Source organism: Apium graveolens, chromosome 7 (genome assembly GCF_009905375.1).
Source record: "Apium graveolens cultivar Ventura chromosome 7, ASM990537v1, whole genome shotgun sequence".
NCBI lineage: Eukaryota > Viridiplantae > Streptophyta > Magnoliopsida > Apiales > Apiaceae > Apium > Apium graveolens.
In genome coordinates this window covers 197,257,607-197,281,479 of record NC_133653.1, presented here as the reverse complement: position 1 = coordinate 197,281,479, position 23,873 = coordinate 197,257,607, and the positions used below count along the sequence as shown (strand labels likewise).

The following is a 23,873-nucleotide window of genomic DNA, read 5'->3' as shown; positions in this document are numbered from 1 at the left end:
GGATGATGCACTATGTCTTTCAACGGATACTGCATTGCCTCTATCAACGGATGCAGTATTTTGTGCATTATCCAGGGGCATGTTTTGAATCCCTTTTGAAGTGTCATCTCCATCAGTCTCCTCTTCACTATCATCACAATATATCTCAATGTTGTCAAATTTGAGTCTCTCATTATGTCCCTCATCTGTTAGTCCATCAATCTTTTTATCATCAAACACAACATGCACAGATTCCATAACAATCAATACTCATTTAAAGTTAATCACTAAACTGGAATGTGGCTAAAATAATAGATTTTAACAGAGATATTGTTATGGTTTCATTTCATTCAATTTAGTTGCAAATTTTGACAAATGGCCCTTTTAAAAAAAATGAAATTATTGCCATATTGGATATTTTCATTACAATTTTACTTAACACCAATTTACATGCAGAGACTACGTTTATAGTGATTTTATAAAATCTCAAATTTTTGTTCAATTGTACTATATGACAAGAGGTGTGTACTGATTGTTCATCGTCATAACGTAATCTCAAAATATATTGAACCTTTTTCTTTCGTTTTAACCTTCATTCTCTAACATTTTTACACAATAACTACTGAATCTAATCCTAATTGCTAACAAATTCAGAATTGATTGTAGTTACAGTGATCTTATATTGTCTTACATGAATTATTAATGTCATTGAATTGACATTTTTAGTACTCCCTTCCATCTTAACAAATCAAACCAATTTTTAATCATTTTAACACTATGATATTTTTCTAAGATTGTCCCACATTCTGTTTGTGCATACAAAACTAATCACCTATTTTCAGTTTTCGAATTTTGGAACATAAAATTTAGTTACATAATCAGAAATTGACATGCACGAACTATGGTTAACACGGGATATCAACAAACTTCATAACATTCATGTGATCATCAAGATGAAAATCAATATCAAAGAAATTCAATTGATCGGAAGTAACGACACAATAACAAACCCCTGTTTACAATATAACTATATTCAACAGTAGAAAACACAAATTTTTAGATGGAAGAGATAGTTACCTCCATTCTTCATGGATGGGAATCGGTTGTTCTTATGTTTGTATACGGGGTGGGTTGTTCTTATGTTTGTAGACGGGGTGAAGCACATATTAGTTTCTTTTTGGCTTCCTGCTTCAACAGTATGGTCATGCAATTGCTTATTTGGGCGCGATATAACTATTCCTATAATTGCATATATGATACAATTACTGTTGAGTTATGTCCCTTTTTACTTTTTGGTCTGAATCTAGAGGTTTACGTATTTAATTATTAGTATTTTTTCCTAATTTAAACAAATTTGTCAGAAATTATACATTTAATTATTAGTAATTTTTCTTTTTAAATCTAAACAATATAAATGTTAATTCTTCTACTTTTTCTACGTTACGATGATAGTTTTTAAAATTATACATTCTTTTTATATTTATTAGTTGAAACCAGATTTTTTCTCAACCATTCTTAAAGTTTTAATGATTTTTGTTATTAATCTCAAATACAACAGTAACTAAGAATTAACACAATCTTTCGCGCTAAGTTTTATGAATTATAGGGACATGACCATCAAAGCTCCATATGTTTAGATTGACTACACCCTTCGACAGTTCAACAAAGTTGGTTATTGATTATATTATTCTCTTTGATGAAATTGTAATTATATATTTGCTGGCATAACCGATACAACATAAATGTATCATACGGTACCACATAGGAGAGAGGGCAAAAAAAAGATGTTGGCATCTCCCCAACAAAATTGCAGGGAAACATCATAAGAAGAAGGCAAGATCACTCTGAAAGTTATAAATAAAAGGCGAGATATGTGCAACTACAAAAGCTATATAATTTAGCAAGAAAGATAGAGAGTAAGAAAGTTATAAATAGGATTAGTCAAACCTGAATCTGTTCATCCCTTCCCCATCTCGCAATATTTCCAACTACTTTAATTGCAGAAATGGCAACCTGGTTATTAGTATGACCGAAACACCAATAAACATTAATGTTAGTGATTAAAATTACAAGGACAAAATGGCAACAAAAGAAAGTAGCCCAAATCCACTTACGAGACTATTGGGTACACACGCCATTGGGCATATGTACTGATTTCTCCTTCAATATCCATATCAAAGATTTCTTCTTCTTCCTGCATTCCTGCTTCAGGAATTTCTGCAGCATCATCAGCCTCTTCTTTAATATTCATGTCAATAATTTGTCCTATTTCCGCAATTCCACCTTCAAGCTCTTCATTAACATTTGCAGACGATTAAGAAAATGTATTAAGATGAATATTTTCATAAATAGTTTCTCCATTATTAGAGAATGAGTGCATTGTTTCAATAAGTCTTAACATTTTAACAAGAATATTATATGACTAATATTTGGTATCCTAATTACCACACAAATTAAATGATATGCAGTACTTAAAGTATTATCATTTCTTAATAAACATATGACAGGTAATTTTTCAATTTTTGAACTATCAAAAATGACAGTGTCAAACTTCCCAGATCCTCTGTAGGTAAGCAACATAAAATCCTTCCTCTCGAATATTTTGTCATTTACTAGCTCCAGTAGATCAGAAATCTTCCCAGTAGATTCAAAGTACTGACAATTGTATATTATTCCATTCTTTAACATCAACTGTACGTTGACAGGTATTAACTGTCCAAAAGAGGTGTGAAACTTTTCTGGTATGGTCTGTCACAAGCATCATAAGTATCGCTAGGTTTAAAAGTTAGTATTGCTACAAAAAAGAGATACTGATCATAGTGCGGGAAAATAATGATTAGGCAATTTAAAGCTTATTATTACTACAGAGTCTACTGCATCAGCAATATCAAATACCATGAACTTGCAATCAATTCCAGTTATTGTATCTATAAATTAAATATCAATATCCAATTTTAGTTATAATGAATAATGAAAATTAAAATTCTCTCTCAAAACAAATAAATAAATTTTTTGTATAAATGTGCATTTACCTCTAGAAGATAAATGCGACCGGTAAGCGAGTCTTGCAGAAGTATAAACTACTTCAATTGCATCAGGATTTAGTGCACAGACCATAAATTGTCCCAGGTCCTCATGCTTGAAAATCAAAATTGTAGCTGAATACCTGCTAACTTCTTTCAAGAACCATGTAAGCTTTACAAAACTGTAGTCTTCCTGTGAATACTTGACATCAAATTGACGACCATTTGGTAACCGAAACCAAACTTTTTTTGGCATCACACTTGCAAATGTTGTAGCCAACCTCTCTGGTAATTTCTGTATAAATTAGTTAAATTTTAAAAAATTCATCAGTAAACCATACTTGCAGCAAACTATATATTATAGCAAATTAATATGTTAAATTTGTACAATATTAAATAAAAAACTTACCACTACATTTTGTACATAGTTACCGGATTTAAGAATCACAATAAACTCTGGAAGCTTGGATACATAAATATCCACCTAATAATTACAGGAACAGAAGATAATTATTTTTAAATTTAAAAAACCATCTAACTTGATTCTATTAATATGAATTGATATGATTACATACCATCTTCTCCTTCTGCTTCTGCTTCAATTTCAAATTTGTTTTAGGAATATTTGCATCCTTTATTAGTGGTAACCAACTACAAAATTCCTGCAATGGATTGATCTCATATTCTTCTTCCATTAAAAGACCTTTTCCTTTTTATCCGTCATCAAATTTATGTTCAATCTCCATATCTATAAAATATGTAATTAAGAAACATATGTCCAATAAATATAAATTATGTCCAATAAATATAAATTTAAAATCATAAAGATTTTAAGACATTGATGAGTGACATACCTTCACCTGAATTCAAATGAACCTGTAGAAACCAATCTTTTTCAATCATCTCTTTTCCTCTAATACGCCTTTTCAAATAATCAATCGCTAATCTATCTTCCTGAAATATCCTTGCTGAAATGATATAACTATCATCCATTGTAAATAAAAGTGTATCTCTTTCGCGCAAATGAAATATCCTTAACACATATCCAAGGCAGTTAAAATATCCATTTACCGAGTTGTATGAAACGAAAGATTCATGCCCTTCAAGCGAGATTTTCATTATTTTTATAAGCTTTTCACTGTATTTGTACCGCACCAAACTTGGTACAATCTTGGAAAAAACAATAAACAATGCAATGTTTACAGATTACACATAAAAACATAAAACAAACATACAAACATATATACTCTATTATATATACAGCCTTTTCGATTAAATCACATAAAAAACTACTTACAAAACCTCCACATGTCAGAGTATCTTTAGAGATGATTTTCAGAAAGGATTTTGGCGCAAACAAGTTTCCTGCCACAAAAAATAAAATAATTTATAAGTTTATAATATTGTAGAATATCCGTAATTGAATCAATTTAAATATAGAATTTAAAGTAGTTAATTTATCACATTACCTCTATCAAGATCTTTCTCATAAACATCATGTTTATAGATGCAAACATTCACATTGTTCACATTTTCTATATCATTATGCATCATGTACATCACTATAGAATCATCAATTCCAAGTCCTGTGTCTGATACAAAATTAGACCGGCTTTCCCAAATCTGCAATGGCCTCCAACCCTCTCCACCTCACATTTCCATTCCTTAGTGGTGAACCTCAGACTGACAGAGTTTCCATGTTTGAACTTTTTGTAGAAATTCTTTGTTCCTAACTTCATTGTCCGTCATATATGCAAAAATTTGTTCAGGTATCCAGCATATACACACTGGTATTAAAGTATGAATGCGACCTGATATGAAAAACAATTGCAAATAAATCTTACCAGATCAATCCCATCACCTTGCAAGTCTGCACTATTTACGCTAATATGGTAAGCTTCAGTTTTGTTCAGGAAACCATCATAAACTAACATAACAACATATTTCTGAAACTGAATGTTTCCATAGACAACCATGAATTCTTCGTCTTTCCATTCCGGTTTATTTAACATCCACTCATTTGGTTCTATCGTCGGATAGTTTATCTCAATTGCCGCTTCCTTATATATCTTGACATTAAAGACCCCATCTCCATGATAATCAAATAAAATAAGATTATATATAGTAATTCCATAAAACTCCATAAAGCGAGCAAGACCACATATTTTCCCGATTTCTGAATCATATCGAGCACGCCATTTACGTGTTTTACAATATATCTTCAAGCCAGTTGGAATTCTTCCACCACAAACACTTTTAAAATCCTCTGGCACTCTCTGATCAAGTACCATTAAATCAAAATACATTAAAAAATAAACTACAGTTTGACACTATATAAATTAATGCTGTAAAATATACACTTACAAAGTGCCTAAAATCAGAGACTTCTACATTTGCTGCCAGAAAGCTACATATACTCTCTTCATTATCTGTACAGTTGGTATTATGTTAATGTACCTAAATAAATGCAGTATATACATTCTAGGTTAAATTTTTACCTAAATTGAATTTGACATTTTTCGCTCTAGAACTGGATCCTTTCTTCATCTGTAATTACATAATAAATTTGTTTCAATCAATATAAAGCACGTTATTTTACTTAGATATTACATGCATGAGATACAAATCAAAGATTTTACAAAAACACTACATGTTTAGGATACAAAACTTGAGAATTACATGAATTTGAGCAAGTAATGTTCTTAAATTCTATATAACATTAATCGATTAAGTTAAGGTGTGTGTACTTTAAAACTCTATCAATCAAATAATATAATTTCAAGTTCTAACACTGATTTATGGTTCAATTGCATATATATACTGTATGAAAGCAAGATAAACTATAGACAAAGAATCGATTCATACCACCATTGTAGAGAAAGAGTTTGATTCTACCGAGAGTGCTGTCTCCTTGGTGAAAAGAAGTTACTTTTTGCTTGAAGAAGTTGAGAATCCCAAAATCACGGTAGTTTTCCGATGTGGGCTTCTTTTAAGACATGATTTTGATTTTATGTGGGCTTCTTTTAAGACAGGAGTTTAACATATCCCAAAGTTAACTTATTTGAGTTGTTTGGGTTTTTTAATTCTTTTGATATTTTCTCCTTTTTTATAATTTTTAAAAAAATGATTTTTATAAAATAGTGTTATATATTATGTTTTAATATAAGTGGGTTTTTGTATTATTTTGATATTAAAATAAAATATTGCAATAAATTGTATGTTATTTAATATTTACTGGATTTTTTTAAAAAAGTATTTAATTAAAAAAAATATTTACTCAGTTTTGTTGTACGAATTATTAAAATATTTACTAAAAACGTAAAAGAGAAATATTAAAATATGAGTTGAGAGACTTTTAATTGGTTAAAATGTGAGAGAAAGAAAACTAAAATAAAATATTGGGTATTAACGTTAAACTATAATATCAAGTTTATATTTCAAAATAAACGGAACCTAAATAACTGTAATAAATAAATTAAATAAAACTAGAAGATAACCGTTTATGTTATAAAACTTACAAATTTTGTGAAAAAATTCAAAATTTAAGAAATTTGGAGCGCGTGTAGCGTGGGAAAAAAATCCCTAGTTAGCTCCAAAAGTACACTTGGCAACTAAAACTCTTAATTCATCCCAAAAACCTTTCAGCTTGTAAAAATAAATCTCCATAAATTCATTACTCTGTTCTAACTTGAACACATTTTCTGAATTTCATAAATTTTATGTCCCCTCACAATAGAAAATCTTTCACTTAATTCACTCCAAACATCAAAAGCACAATCAAGATAATGCATACGACTACTAATCTCATCAGAAACTGTATTCAACATCCAAGTTATTATTATGTCATTAACACGCCTCCAATGTGAAAACAATGGAGATTTCTCATCAGGAGCCTTGTATTCACCATTCAAGATAACAAGCTTATTTTTAGCTGATAAAGCTATTTGTATAGATCGTTTTCTGCTAGCATAATTCTCAAATCCAGTAAGCTTTTTAGAAATTAAAACCATTCCAGGTGGATCATTATTCCGAAGATACAACAGATGCCTATTGTTACGTATGCTATTAACATAGTATAAGTTTCTGGATCTAAATCAGCATTAACATGTGAAGGAGAAGATTGATTAGTCATGGAGATTTGAGTACCTGACACCACGTTAGCATACGATTGACGAACAAGACGATCGTTGTGAGTGCGAGAATTATGAAGTATCGAGATGAAGATCGCAAAACATCATATTGAAAAAAAAACAACCTAGATTGATGACTTAAGATCGTAAATGCGGAAAATTGCTCTGATACCATGAGAAGAATAAAAGAACACATTTGGATATACATAAAAATATGAACTAAACTGTTTAACAAGATATGAATCAACAACAAATTCCCATAATATTGAACTACACAATAGAGTTTTACAGAGAGGAAATTGAATGAAGAAGATAACACAAAAGAAGCAAGAGAGAATGTTTACAAGTTTTGAGTATTTATACAAAACAGAAACGAACAAAAAAACTGTTGTAACAAACGCAAGTCAAAGTCAGCTAAAAGGAAATGACTCATTTTATTAATAGAATATGAGCATGGTTCAATATCATGTCAACCTATAACATGTTACAAGTTTCCAACTAACTAGTGCTTGGCATTGTAGGCGATGATAAACTTTTACAGAACGATAGTTGAGCAAAGAAATCATCTGCACTTGAAGGAGAGAAGCAGCGCAAGTCGTAGGAGATGGAGTCGGGCAGCCTTTGAGGACAGAAATATGTAAAGGATGAATGCCTCTAATTGCAGGCAAAGTGAGCTTGTAGGTTATTGGGTTGGCGTTGTTCAATAACCAAAGGACCACAATAATGCTTGGTTAGCTTCTGAGAAGGTCGGTTAATCACAAAATGTTGGCGGTAAGGCCGTAAGTGCATGTAACTTGACATAAATTCAATCTCCAACCTGAAAATCTTTGTCAGTACGATGTATATCAGCTTCATTCTTCATGCGCAATTGGGCACGTTCGACATTAGCTTTGAGTTATGACAGAAGCTATACCCGAAAAGTGAATTTCATATCTACAGGCTGTATTTCTGGTGGCATCTGCTGCACTATTAAACTTTCCAGGCTTGTAATTTTACGAACCAATGATGTTGCTTTAGACTTTGCAATTGCATAGTTTGAAAAAGAAGCGCAAAGGATTTTGTGATTTTTCTCAATAATGAATGACAGGCCTGGAATTGTTTTAACAATTAACGCCATTTCTGGACAAACTGTCTTGTAGCAAAAACTTTCTCTCTATTCTGCAGTAGTTTTCTGAAATCCTATAAAACCAGTGCGAAAAGAAATTGTTCAAAAGTGATGCCTTCTCTATTTTGCAAACCACCGAGGAAGAAACCAATGCAGGTTTCCAAATTCTAGCTGTAAATTGAAACGACTGAGAGCAGTACAAACACCACAGACAAAGCCACAAGTTTACAAAAATTACAGCAACTTCGTGGTAAATGTACTTTACAGTTGTAAATTGTCAGGTACTGAAAAAAAACTGATAGAAGATGCTAAAGATTGCAGGGAAAAACAACAAAAAAATACAAACCGAACTTTAAGCTGTGTCTCAACAGTTAAAACATCCCAAGTTGAACTAGAAGATCAAAAATAAAAGAGAGGAGCACTGACAAGGATCTAAACTCAAGCAATTAACCTCAAGACTGAATTGCCAAAGGGACAACGGTATCAGGTTCATGACCATGCACCCTGAAGCGATATATACATGTATGAGAAGCACTTCCATGGTTTGATGTGAAGTCAAGCCTTATCATGTCAATAACACCAATGTCTGATGAGTCTGATACATCAAAAGTCTGAGCATTGCTCTTCTCGAGGTCATAAGTGAATTCGGCCAGGGAAAGCATTTTCTCAGCATTACGTGTTAAATCAGTAGTTTCATGTCCTCTGAACCATCCAGAGACTCTACAGTCCTTGGGAGCACTGGATCTATCGTAAGCGACACTCTGTTCAATACACAGTCAGATGTATATTAGTTAAAAGAGATCTATAGCAATTAAAAACTAACAAAAGGCAAAAATAACCCCGTACAGGTTGCTGGTACTGCAGATGAAACAAGTGGTAATATTATACGTACAAGACTAATCTCGAAATGCAGAAGCAAGCGTTTGACTCTAAACCTCATTAAATCTATAAATACTACTACGAATGAATAAACTTAAACATCAATAAACAGGATAGAAACCACTCTCAGTGCAATGTAAGGAAAAAAAAAGTAGGACGGAAAAATTAACAATGCAGAGTGGACCTCACTATATTTCTGTAAAGAAAAAAGAATAAGAAATTTGATATCTACAAATTGGAGCCTGTCAAAGATAACAAATATCACATGACAATAATACTCGACCCACAAGTTATTTACTCCCATGCATGTGTAGACAGTAGTTAGACAGTGGTATTGACTGCACCATAACGTCCATTTTTTCACATAATCAAATATTAATTCTCCCTACAAATTAAGTGAGAATGTAACAATTGACCATAAGATGGTCTAACTTAAATGAATAGGGCAGTCATAAGATTTTGATGCTTCATTTAAATTACTTTCAGCATTATGTGTAGAATGAAAGAAATGGCACCTTAAGACCTAATGATAATGTATAAATTACATGGAGGAACTAAAAACTAAAGGGTGAAGGATAGGTTGAAGAACCAAACTCTTTTTAGACTATACTTAGTATTAAGAGCAGCCCCTCTCTACTTGACTGGCATTAGGGCATCCCTTAGCAGCAAATGAAAATCGAGTGATCACATAAACAGATTGCAACATGATTCGTCATGATACCAGATATCAAACTCAAACATTTATGCAAATCAGCCATTGATATGAATATAGTTTCGATATCGCAATTTCTTAGTTTGCTACATGCAGCCTACAACAATGTGAGCAACCTAGTAAAACTCCACATGTCCAAGTAAGCTAGACCTCAAAAACCCACTGTTGCAAAAATCGGCCAACTTAGACGAGTATTTGGAAGTGGGAGACTAAACAAACCAAGTTTAACCAAGTACCCAAGATGTAGAAAACGAGTACTTGGAAAATCGGACGAGTTCTCAAATTTCAACAACACGTCCGACTTTTGATTTTCACAAGCTTGCAAACAACACTATTAACCAAACATAGTGCACATACCATTAGCAAGTATTTTAACAAAATAAGAAAAATTAGTGCACGTACCAGTCACAAGTATTAGAAGAAGAGAAACATAATAACGCTTACCTTGGCAACATGTTCTAAAGTAACAGCTTCAGGAACAATTTCTGTTCTAAGCTTAATCTGAACAAACCCACTACTCCCTTTTAAAGCAAAACAATCACCTGGCTCCCCAAAACTAGGTCTGAGCATCTTCCCCGAATTAGCATGAACCCCACTTTTACCAATCCCAGAACCCAAAAACCCACCTTTACCCCCAGTAACATAAGCCTCCGAATGCTTGACAACAAATCCCCCACCAGACCCCAACGCATAATCCACCCTCCCAAGTCCATCCGCCGCATGTTTCTCAATCTCCTTCCCAACCATTTCCCTCGCAACTGCCATAACCTCATCCAAACCCTCACTCCCATCACCTCCACCTCTCCCCTTAAACTCCTCAAAAAACCTATCAAACTCCCCTTTCGATAACCACTCATTCCCATTCAAATACCTCTCCAAACTCCCCATCCTATCGCTCACCACATCGACCTTTCCTCCCAACTTCCCTAACTCACCTCTAATTTCAACACTCTTATCCTCCACTTCCTTAACCTTCCTATCCAAAACCTCAACTTGCACCTGCATCATCTTAACACTTCGTTTAACAAACCCCTCAACTTCCGCAATTTTCCCATCGACATTATCCGAAAACCCGACACTCCCAAACACCTCATCAACAACACTATTAAAATAAACCCTCCTAATAATTTGAACTACTCCAGCTAATAAAAGTAACAGAACCAAATTCTTAGTAAGAACACTGACCACAGTCTGCCACTTCGGTTTCGACACGGCTTTTCGATGACTCCGATAGGGTTTTGAACTTGTTCCCGAATTAGGGGCAATTGATTTCTTCACTTGAACCACTGCTTCTCTTCTTGATCTCTCAATTGATTGGCTTGAGTCTCTAGTGGGGCCCATTTCAACGCCGCCGGAGATCGGAGAAGCGTCGGTTCCGAGCAAATCTAAGCCGGATTTCATGTCGGTGGTGATAACGGGACGGCGGCGTGAGGTGGTAGGGTTTGCGGTGATTGAAACTGTAGAAGCAGACATTGGATTTATAGTGTGTGTGTATAGATATAGATATGTGTGTGTATATACAAGAGAAGGAAGGAGAGAGTGATTTGGGGGAAATGAAAGGGTTTGAATTTGATAGAGATTTTGTGAATTTGAATGAGGAAATGTAAAGTGGAGTCTTGTATCGAGGTTGACCCGACCCGATATCTCGGGTTACCCGATATCTCGGGTTACCCGATATCTCGGGTTACCCGATATCTCGGGTTAAAATTCGAAGATTCGAATTTTGCTTGAAAAAGTATAGTAAACTTTATAACTTCTTCATATTATGTTATTATATTAGTTTGAAATCTCCCCGATGTACGGTTTTTTTTAAATATTATATAATTTATAAATATAAATTAAATTAGATATATATAACGTGCACAATATTGTAAAAATAAATTTATGTTTTTTTGAAAGGTATTTAAATACGAGAAAATAATATTATTAACTGAAATATATATAATAATTATTATTTGTGAGTATGTTTCGATATATAATTATTTTTTAATTTAAACATAAATTTTATTCCGGATTAATAGTAAACAAATCATATTTAATTTAATTTTAATTTTTTTTAATCTGAAACTCATTATACTGACCAAATCCAATTAAGCGTATTTAATTTAATTTAATTTTTGTTTAATTTTTGTTTATGTGATATTAACTGTGGTATTCATTTCAAACAATTCACTGGCACTTTTCAGCATATTGCTCTAATCATTAGGGCAAATGTTATGCCAAAACCAAATCAAAGTAAGTACTTTGATTTCTTTGATATGAAACTCATGTACCTTTTATGCACAAACAAAATCCACTTCAGCATATCTTATGTTATTCTTCTAAACATGATCAATGCACATCTTGTAGATTATATGCCTTATGGTATGCTAATCTCATCTTTCTTTGCACTTTGCAACATTAACATGCCTGAAGCATTTTCTAATCTTGCTGATTCTCAAATCACGAATGAACACATAAGGCCACAAGTGCCCCTGATGCACTGTGAGCCTCAAGAGGCTCCCACAGTTATTCCTCAATTCATTAGAGAGGAAGATGTGTTTCTGTCTAAGTTTGAGTCTGTTAAAACCATGTTTCATGAACTAAAACTTGAACTTAAGAGGGTTAAGGAAGAGAATAATGAGATTAAAGAGAAAGTAGGAGCACTAGAGAGTCTCACTGCCTCTTGCAAACATAGAATTGCATATTTAGAGCATTTGGTTGCATCTACTCTAGGAACTCCTTGCATGAATGATCATGATATTGTCTCTTCTTTTCAAGTCCCTATGCATGAAAACACTGCTATGATTCATGAGTTAGAAGAAGTTAATGTGGGTGCTAAGGGTCAACTGATTGATAATTTGCCTGATTTGGTTCATATCTGTGATGCTGATGGAAATGTGATTGGTTAAGTTTGCTTGAGTCTGTTGTTTGGTGAAGTCTGCTATGTGATGTTGTACTGGTATTTGCTGTTATGTACCTATTTTGCTACTTTCTGATGTAGTTGTAATTTGTAAGGATTCTGTGTTGGGGTATGTAATATTTAAACCTTGTGATCTTTGAATTTCAGAAGTGTATGCACTTCTTTGGTTTGTAATGACTTAAAACAGGTTCAGGATTTTGTTCTAAATAATCAGTGAACCACACTGATTATTGAGAACACTTTTGATAATATATCATGGCTTGTTTGTTGCAAATCTGTCTTTATCTATCTTATGCAGGAAATTGTAAGTATTGTCATGTGTCTCTATTCTAAATTTGGACTATATTGTTAGAATAAGGGTCAATAATGCTTATCAGATTCAGTCTAGTTGTCCTCTACCTAGTCCAGTCTCTTGTGACAATTGGTAACTTCTGAGTTATATTTAAAAAAAATTATATTTATAACATAAGAAATCAAATTATATGGTTTTAACCATTCTGCAGGATGTTCATCGTTAATAAACTTAAACTGATTTGATGCATGTACTATAAACAGACACTTTATACAATGTATAGGTACTCTGTCTTGGACATCCTACTGTGCACTGTTATGACTAACAGATTACCTCAGGATAGTCGTTGTTTTGTATCTAATTGACATGCAGAAATTGTCACATGACCCAGAATGGACTCAAGAAGAAAAGAATGGCTACATTGAGCTTTGTGCATCCAGCAAAAGTCTCACCAAGGTTGCAAGGCACCACTTGAATTTCCTAGCAAACAGTCAGAATCCATAAGGTAAAAACAGGTATATACTTTCCACAGCTCCTCATTTTACTTCACATACACACACTAGGGTGTTGTATTATGTTCCAGTCTCAAACCAATCCAACTGCATCCTTTGTGATAATTGGATGTGTAAAATTGTTAGTAATATGGATTTATATGTATTATTTTTCGGTCATTTTAGAAATGTGATTCTTCCCTAGGATGTATTAGATCTCCAAACTATGTAATCTGTTACTCATATCTAGATTAGGTAGCTTGTATTAGTGTTAGAATTTGTAAACTTACAATTTATCCAGAATTGTCTAAAGGACAAAATAATGTGTATTAGTGTTAGACTTTGTACCAAGAACACGGTTTGTATTAGTACAATTATTATACCTTGTGGTTGCTGAATTATGTTCTCTGGAATGTAAAACATTTAGACTGTTGTTTGTACTAATCAAGATATACTCCAGATTGCAAAAGAATAAAAATGGCTTAGTACAAGTTGTCTAAAAATGATGAACTTGCTACAATCTTAACTGACCTTTAAATATAAGTGGCTAAATTCACACCTTTTATAAAAACTGTTCTAAACTACATCTTTGGTAATCAATTTGGAAAGGGGTATTAACATTTACTTCATATCTTTTAAATTCAAATCATGCATGCTTAAAAACAGTTCTTCTATTTTTGATTTACAAAAACTATATTAACCGGTTTCCTCAATACATGCAAAGATTACAAATACCATGCATACAATGTAAAATTCATCCTTATATGCTCAAACTGCATGCACTTGACTAGATCTGTGATTACATTGCCATGCTTACCTAGTCAATTCTGTTAAATAAAACTCTTCCTCATAAATATATATACACTCTTTTTGGCATATACCAAACAAAAGGGGAAGAGAATTTGTGATCCATTTCAACAAATATACTTGCTATCTTTTTGATATATAATGATCTATCTGTATTCTATTATTGCATGATACATCTAACAAAGTATTTTGCAGGATCTCAAGAAAGAGATTTAATATCTAAGTAAATAAATGCTTTATGTACAAAATATTTTTCAAAAATTCATGCATACACCAAGGGGAAGTACACACTGATAATTTTATGTTTGTTTGGCAATTACCAAAAAGGGGAAGATTGAAAGGATATCTTCGATATATTATTTATTTTGGTATTTGTACGATTAAATATAAAATTAAAGAACACGTAGATCCTCTCCATTAGGACATGAATTTAATTGATCCAAATCAAAGTCAAACTAGCAAAATCATGTCTTTTAAACAGATAAAAGAGATATTCCATTCTTGCAAAATATTAAAATTATATCTTTATGGAATATATCTCTAAGGAAATATGATTGAAGAAGAAACATCAAGATATGATATTTCTTAGATTTGTGTTGTAACAGGAATATGGCAACAAGCTCGAATAAAGAATATATCAGAGATATTCTTTAGAAGTCTCGTGCTATATCAAAAACATTTAACTCTTCGCTCCAAAATATATCTCTACATATATTCAAAAGAGTTTTTATTCAAAGATTATTAATATTCATGATTGGAATATTAATATCCAGTTCTGCAACTCATTTCTATATACTCACAGTAATTTTCTCCCGTTTCGTAAAATCAGCAATTCTCGGAGAAAATTATTCAAAAAATACTCAAACACATTTCCTATCACCCAAATATATCTCATATATTAGGAAATATATTTTAAATATTTATACAATTCAAAACTTTGGTCAAAAGATCCATCTCCTTTATTTCAAGACCAATGGTATTTTTACTCTGAAGAAAGACTGACAGAACAGTTCCAATTTTAGATAAAATATTTCCACATGCTAGAATGACTTGAAATTTGGTATGGATCATTTAAATGGTATTTTCTAATTATGGTAAAAATTCCGTAGCTTTCAGAGAATTTTTGTCCGGGAACAAAATTCGAGGCAGTTGGTCCCACAGTTGACCAAGTTTGACCTAGCTACCATTGACTAAAGTTGACCAAAACTTTCAGAACATCATTTTATAATATTTAGGTAATTATCATATTTTTTATGATATTTATTTAAGAGTTTTTGGGGTGGTCATAATTAATGGTGCTTAATCCTTAATTAAAATAATTAAAGAATGATTAAAAGAAAAGGAAAATATATTTAATATATATATATATATATATATATCAGCTAAGATTTGAATGGATACTAGCTTGTGCTTCCTTCCCACTTGCAAAGAAACACAACCTACTTGCCATGTCATCAATCCATGTGATACACTCCATCCACCATTCATTCCTTCTCAAATCTCAACCATTCAATCAACCCAACTCCTCCTATAAATAAACCCCCACCCCAACCCATTTTCTTCAAGCTAAAGAGCCACAAAGTTGCTGGGATTTTTTCAAGAAGTGCTTCTCTTCATCTCTTTCAAATTCTATACACACACTTCTTCTCAAAAACCTTCTCTCTCTTCTATATACTTACATATATACAAGGTTTTTGAAACCCAAGCTTAGCTTCACCAAACCAAGCTTTATCCCACCAAGTGAGCTCATCCACTACCACTTCCCGGCCTCCCGAAGGGCTGCCCAAGTTCGACCAAAGTGCCAAAATCCGGCCGAACCTCCGGCGAATTTTTCCGGCGAACTTTTCCGACCGTTTTTCAAAAATGGTTAGTTTTAGCTTCTTATTTGAGTTCTTTGTATTTAAGCTTTGTACTTAACTTCTCTACTTCATCTTAAGCTCTAATACAAGCTCTCTTATAAAGGAAGTTCTCGGGGAGAATTTAGATTCGAACTCGGAATTCGAATAAGTACTTGATCTCATAAAAAATCATTCCAACGAGAAGATCTAAAAAGAAAAGTACTTTATCTCCAAGGGGGAGATTATATTTGATACAAGTACGAGTTAGCCAATTATTTCTTGCACTTTAATTGGATCTTGGCTAACATTCATTCGTGCTCATAAAATAATTACGAAGTAAAAGTGTAATCCCTTCTATCATCTTTAGTGTTCCGGGGGATTATTACTTGTCTCATATAAACACTTCGTAATTTGTCAAATCTTAAAACGGATCGTACGAGTTAGATAATTACTTAACGCTCTTTAATTGGATCTTGTCTAACTAATAATGTACATATAAAATATTATGAAGTAAAAGTGTAATCCCTTCTAACATCTTTAGTGTTCCGGGGGATTATAGCTTGTTCCATATAAACTACTTCGTAATCATCCGTTAAAATTAAGGACGAATCAAATCCACGAGTTAGCCAATTAATTTACGCTATTTAATTGGACTTGGCTAACACATATCGTCTATATAAATAATTACGAGTCATATCGTATAAGCCCCTTCTAACATCTTTCAGTGTTCAATGGGGCTATACTACGATATCTATAAAATACTCGTAATTATTCGTCCAAACTTCGAAAGCACAATCTTAAGCCAATTACTTGCACTTATTTAATTGGATCTTGGATAAGACTCATAAATCTTATAAACGTGCTTGAAGTTAAAAGAGTATACTTTGACCTTATAATCGTCAATATACAAGTATACCTTAAAACCTTAAGTTGATATACTTAAAGGTAAAATTACAACTTCGAGGTTGTAATTAAAATATTCTTCGACCTATAAATACTTAATCGAAAGAAGAAGAATACTTAAGAAGTCATAAGTCTTAAGTGCTTAATATAAAAGGGACTTCTCATATTACTCCACAACTTTATTTAATCTATAAAGGAGTAATCATAAATATACTTGACTATCTTGTTTTATTCTAAGTCAAGTATAACTAATTAGTTTTAATGTTCTTATTTGGATATTATACTACTTGTGGGCTAGTACAGTAACATACTAGTTCAAAACAAATATTATCCTACTTGTTTTGTTTCGTGGATTGTCTTGTTAGTTTTGTAGTGAGGTGAAGTGACGTGAGGTGATTCTCGTTCTAAGACCTAAGTCCTAGACGTACTAACGGGGAGTTAGTAGTCTTCGCACCGTGAAGAAGAGGAAAGACCCAAGACCGGATCACTAAAATCCAAGACCGACAAAAGCTAAGGAAGCCAAGTCCACACGAAGGCTCTACAACAACTTTGAAGAAATAGCGGGGAGTTATTGTCTAAGATAAGTTGTGTAGGTAATACATTTATTTTGAGGTGGTGACCCTTTTGTTACGCACCAAGATAAATACTTGTAAAGGATGTAAAGGATTCTCCGCCTACTAAAGGAGCGAGTTTATTATAAGGGAAAATCCCGAGTCCGAGAGAGGAGCTCGGGGACTGGAGTAGGGGTGAGCGAATCTATTAGAGGTTGCGCCATCACGAACCAGGATAAAATCACCGTGTGGTATTTTCTTTCCTTGCACTTTATCTTCCGCACATATAAACTGCATAACAACTCAGTAAAATTTTAAAAAGGGATAAAATATTTTTAAAACGCCTTAACAATTTTTAAATCGGTAATTAAGCTATTCAACCCCCCTTCTAGCTTAAAATAGCCCTCATAAGGGACCTTACAATTGGTATTAGAGCAGTGCTTTTTAACGTGTTTGTTAAGTGATTTGCAGATTTACAGGCACAACAAAAAGTGATCCGCAATGGCGTATATTAATCTCATTGGATGTAGTGAAGGTCTATCTAGCTCACGACCTCCTCTATTTGACGGCACCAACTTTGCAACATGGAAAACGAGGTTTCACATTTATGCTAGATCTCAAGGTGTCAAAGTTTGGATGGCTATTGATAAGTGGCATTTTATACCACTTAGAACGTCTTAAAATGGCTTAAATTGGTGTCTTGAAATCAAGTATTTTGTGTATTTGATGCGTTTTTGTAGTGTTTATGCATTTCAGGGTATTAGTTGCATTTCGGAGGAGGAATCATCAAGAATAAGCCTTGGCATGTGTTCACCATTGCGAGAGGAAAAGAACGGGCAGATTACGGCGAAGAAACGGAGCAAACCTGGAAATTTTCCAGTAGGGTCCTGCGCGCCCGCGCAGCAATGCTGAGCGGCCGCGCAGCAGCCTTGCGCGCCCGCGCAGAAATGCTGAGCGGCCGCGCAGGGTCGGGGAAAATAATATATTGTTTTAGACTTCTACTTCTGTTTGGCTTCCAACTTCTATGTAATCTGAGTTTTATGGGACTATTATATAAGTAGATTTGAGACGTTTTTCACAGAGTATTAAGAGGGGATTATGTTTTAGATTTTGTTTTGCAAGAAGCGAAGGAGATAAGGAAGAAGACCGATTTAGCACACAGCAACGAAGAGGAAGCATATATTCTTGTGATTCTTGTTTCGTTGTAACGTTGGATGCTAGTTTTCTTGCTTTGACTTATTTACTCTTGTGACGTACTCTGTTTTAATATAATTAGTTTAGTTGTTATTTTCTTGTGTTCGTTTATCATGATTTCATATGAACCCATGATGGCGATAAGTTCTATTATGGGCTAATCGTGATCATGGGGTTGCAACGGATTTACTATGAAATTCTTTAGTTAATTGTTTAATACTTTAGTGTGTGATGATTGCATGATATCTAGTATTGGTTGTGCGTATTCGTCTTATGTGCGTCGTGAACATATAAGATAGGGTGTTAATCTCTTGTGAAGCGACGGTGGATCTTGAGATTTAGAATTTGCCATGCTAGCATAGGTTCATGTACGTTGTGCATGATTAGTGGGTAACTCTAACAGTTTTATTTGCCCTATGTAATCAAAAGGAATAACTTGTGCTTAAATCGTTGTGTTGTCAATTTCTGTAGACATATAGGAACTCAACATAATTGATGACTATTCAATTTCTATCTTAATTGAGGATGTTTGGTAGAATGGTATTAGTACAATGAAAGTTGGCTTTTATCAGTTTTGTGTTATTCGATTAATATCATCACTGTCACATGCTGAAGGTAATAACTATGGCTATAGAAGGAAGTAATAATGAAGTTGTGATCTCATGAGTGTTTTATTATTGATAAATTGAAGTGTTAGTTAAGTGGTTAATTAAGTAGTTAATTATAGTTAATATTTAATCAACAATTTTAAGTGTTATTATCTTAACATTGAGAAGTAATCATACATTGGTGAGTGAGTTAAATTAGACAATAAATTAGTCTGAGTCTCTGAGGGAACGAACTAGAAAGTATTCTATATTACTTGCGAACGCGTATACTTGCGTGAATATTAGTGCGTGATTTCGCCCAAACAAGTTTTTGGCTCCGCTGCCGGGGACTCGGCGTATTTGTTTAGTTTATGTACTTACCATCATTGGTCATTAGGACTCAGTGATTAGGACGTAGTAGTTAATTACTCTTTTCGGTTGTGTTTCAGGTACTTTAGCAAACGTTTATGCAAACTCGTTCTCGTGCTCGCAAGAGGACCTTAGATACAGCTGAGGAGAAAGACGAAGTTCTTGATACACCGGAGAAGTTAGATTTTGAGGATTTGGATTCAGGAACTGAGCAGAAAGAACCAGTAAACATGGGAGATCATATTGTTCAAGCTGATCCAGCTCTTATGGATTTTTCTCGGCCTAAAATTGATGACATTCAGTCAAGCATCCTTCATCCGGCTATTCAAGCTAACACCTTTGAAATCAAGCCGGGCACTATTCAGATGGTGCAGAATTCTGTTTCTTTTGGAGGAGCGGCAACTGAAGACCCCAACATGCACATAAGGAATTTTGTCGAGATCTGCAGCACTTTTAAGTATAATGGCGTGACTGATGAGGCTATCAAGTTGAGGCTTTTCCCATTCTCACTGAGGGATAAGGCTAAAGACTGGTTACATTCTGAACTAGCTGGGTCAATCACTACGTGGCAAGATCTTGCGCAAAAGTTTCTGGTGAAGTTTTATCCAATGGCAAAGACTGCTGCTATGAGGAGTGCTCTTACTCAGTTTGCGCAGCAACCTACAGAATCTATGTGCGAGGCTTGGGAACGCTACAAGGAAATGTTGAGAAAATGTCCACATCATGGAATGCCGGATTGGATGGTAATCACTGGTTTTTATAATGGTTTGGGGGCTCAATCTCGGCCCATGCTCGATGCAGCAGCTGGAGGCGCCTTATGGGCTAAAAGCTATACTGAGGCGTACAATCTTATTGAGACGATGGCTGCAAATGAGCATCAAAACCCAACTCAGAGGATGACATCAGGCAAGGTAGCAGGTATTCTGGAAGTTGATGCAGCCACCGCTATTGCAGCCCAGCTCCAAGCGCTATCAATGAAGGTTGATTCTTTGGCTACGTATGGAGTTAGTCAAATAGCTATGGTTTGTGAGCTTTGTGCAGGTTCTCATGCTACGGATCAGTGTTCTCTTGTCAACGAATCTGTTCAGTATGTGAATAATTATCAGCGACAACAGCAGCCTGTGCCAGCGACCTATCATCCTAACAACAGAAATCATCCAAATTTCAGCTGGGGAAATAATCAGAATGTTATTCAGCCACCATATCAGCAAGGAGTGAGTAAACAGTTTAACCCACCTGGATTCCAGCAACCACAGCAGTATGCTACAAGACAATCATATCCTCAACAGGGAAGTGCAGCTGCACCTACTAGTGCTGATTTTGAGGAACTTAAGCTGTTGTGCAAGAGTCAGGCGGTTTCTATCAAGACCTTGGAAAATCAAATCGGTCAATTAGCCAATGCAGTGCTCAATCGTCAACCTGGCACTCTTCCCAGTGACACGGAAGTACCAGGCAGGAAGGAAGCTAAAGAGCAAGTCAAGGCTATTACCTTAAGGTCTGGAAAAGTAGCTGATGCTGAAAAGGCAAAAGAAGTCGAAGCTGAAGTTCGAGATGAAGAATCTAAGCAAAGGGAGAAAGCGGCGGAACCAAGGAAGACTACTGTTGAACACACTCTGCCTGAGGCTAATACAGGGGAGAAACAGCTCTATCCTCCACCACCTTTTCCTAAGAGATTACAGCAACAAAAGCTGGATAGACAATTCGGGAAGTTTCTGGAGGTGTTCAAGAAACTTCACATCAATATACCTTTCGCTGAGGCTCTGGAACAAATGCCTAGTTATGCGAAGTTTATGAAGACTATTCTTTCAAGGAAGGTGAAACTGGATGACCTTGAAACCGTTGCTCTCACGGAAGAATGCAGCGCGGTTCTGTAACAAAAGTTACCACAAAAACTGAAAGATCCAGGAAGCTTCACCATTCCTTGCACCATTGGCAATCTAACTTTTGACAAGTGCCTTTGTGATTTGGGAGCAAGCATTAATCTGATGCCGTTGTCGATCTTTAAAAAGCTGGACCTACCTGATCCAAAACCCACATACATGTCGCTACAATTGGCGGACCGTTCTATTACTTACCCAAGGGGCATAGTTGAGGATGTGCTCGTCAAGGTGGATAAGCTCTTCTTTCCTGCTGATTTTGTTATTCTGGATTTTGAGGAAGATAAAAAGATTCCCATAATCTTGGGGAGGCCTTTCTTGGCGACTGGCCGTACCTTGATAGATGTGCAAAAAGGAGAACTTACTATGCGGGTTCAAGATCAGGATGTGACCTTCAACGTATTCAAGGCAATGAAATTCCCTACAGAAGATGAGGAGTGCTTAAAAGTGGATGTGATTGATTCTGCGGTTACTTCGGAACTTGATCACATGCTAATGTCTGATGCATTGGAAAAGGCCTTAGTGGGGGAATTTGACAGTGATGATGAAGATAGCAACGAGCAATTACAATATCTGAACGCTTCTCCCTGGAAGCGAAAGCTAGATATACCATTTGAATCTCTTGGTACTTCTGACCTCAAGAACGCTGAAGGGAAGCTCAAACCATCAATAGAGGAAGCGCCTACCTTAGAGCTCAAACCATTACCTGAACACTTGAGGTATGCCTTTTTAGGTGATTCATCTACGTTACCTGTTATTATTTCAGCTGACCTTTCAGGTAGTGAGGAAGACAAGCTCTTAAGGATTTTGAGAGAATTCAAATCGGCTATAGGATGGACTATAGCAGACATCAAGGGGATAAGTCCCTCATATTGTATGCATAAAATTCTGTTAGAGGAAGGTAGTAAGCCAACTGTGGAACAGCAGCGAAGACTGAACCCAATCATGAAGGAGGTGGTGAAGAAAGAAATTCTGAAATGGCTAGATGCAGGCATCATTTATCCTATTTCTGACAGCTCGTGGGTGAGCCCTGTACAATGTGTTCCTAAGAAGGGAGGTATCACTGTGGTCGCAAATGAAAAGAATGAGCTCATCCCTACTCGAACAGTTACAGGATGGAGAGTATGCATGGATTATAGAAAATTGAACAAAGCCACAAGAAATGATCACTTCCCTCTCCCATTCATTGATCAAATGCTTGACAGATTGGCGGGACATGAGTATTTTTGTCTTCTGGATGGGTATTCCGGGTATAATCAGATTTGTATTGCACCAGAGGATCAGGAAAAGACTACCTTCACTTGTCCATTTGGCACATTTGCTTTTCGTAGAGTTTCGTTTGGGTTATGTGGCGCCCCGGCCACCTTTGAGAGATGTATGATGGCTATATTCTCTGACATGATTGGAAATAACGTCGAAGTGTTCATGGATGACTTCTCCGTCTTTGGACACTCATATGATGAATGCTTGAATAATCTGCGCGCCGTACTCAAAAGATGCGTGGAAACTAATTTGGTGCTTAATTGGGAGAAATGTCATTTTATGGTGCGTGAAGGCATTATCCTTGGGCATAAGGTCTCTAGCAAAGGTATGGAGGTGGACAAGGCCAAGGTGGGAGTCATTGAAAATCTTCCCCCACCTAATTCAGTGAAAGGAATCCGTAGTTTTCTCGGTCATGCGGGTTTTTATCGGCGATTCATCAAGGACTTTTCAAAGATATCTAAGCCGTTGTGCAATTTACTTGAGAAAGATGTGCCTTTCAAATTTGATGATGAATGTTTGGCAGCATTCGAGACTCTCAAGGAGAGTTTGATCACGGCACCAGTTATTACAGCACCAGATTGGACAGAACCGTTTGAGATGATGTGTGATGCGAGTGACTATGCGGTAGGTACAGTTCTGGGACAGCGCAAGAAAAATCTCTTCCATGTGGTCTACTATGCGAGTAAGACTTTAAATGGGGCCCAATTGAACTACACCACTACTGAGAAGGAGCTTTTGGCTATAGTCTTTGGCTTTGAGAAATTTCGATCTTATCTGCTTGGTACGAAAGTGACAGTATTCACTGATCATGCAGCTATTCGCTATCTGGTTTCTAAGAAGGATTCGAAGCCGAGACTCATTCGTTGGGTGCTTTTACTTCAGGAATTTGAGTTAGAGATCAAAGATAGAAAAGGTACCGAGAATCAAGTAGCTGACCATCTCTCTAGGTTGGAGAATCCCGATTCTACTTC

General features: G+C 35.0%; 1 protein-coding gene and 1 non-coding gene across 2 annotated transcripts; both read right to left on the bottom strand.

The window, feature by feature from the left end:
- Nucleotides 1-8,335: 8,335 nt before the first annotated feature.
- LOC141671491 (SUN domain-containing protein 2-like) lies at nucleotides 8,336-11,430 on the bottom strand. The gene is made up of 2 exons (XM_074477767.1): nucleotides 10,273-11,430; nucleotides 8,336-8,998 (listed from the first exon to the last, which is right to left on the bottom strand). Exons 1-2 carry the CDS (start codon nucleotides 11,299-11,301, stop codon nucleotides 8,690-8,692), a joined length of 1,338 nt encoding a protein of 445 aa, XP_074333868.1. The 5' UTR covers nucleotides 11,302-11,430; the 3' UTR covers nucleotides 8,336-8,689.
- An 8,955-nt stretch (nucleotides 11,431-20,385) lies between these two features.
- On the bottom strand, nucleotides 20,386-20,492 carry LOC141675614 (small nucleolar RNA R71). Its single transcript, XR_012556257.1, has one exon. It is a non-coding gene; the product is annotated as a small nucleolar RNA R71 (small nucleolar RNA).
- Nucleotides 20,493-23,873: the final 3,381 nt, after the last annotated feature.

Bases quoted from the DNA above. Each gene is read 5' to 3' on its own strand.
- LOC141671491 (XM_074477767.1), bottom strand. From the start codon at position 11,301: ATGTCTGCTTCTACAGTTTCAATCACCGCAAACCCTACCACCTCACGC. The intron at 8,999-10,272 runs GTAAGCGTTATT...TGTATTGAACAG, and splicing joins CTTTAGAACATGTTGCCAAG to AGTGTCGCTTACGATAGATC.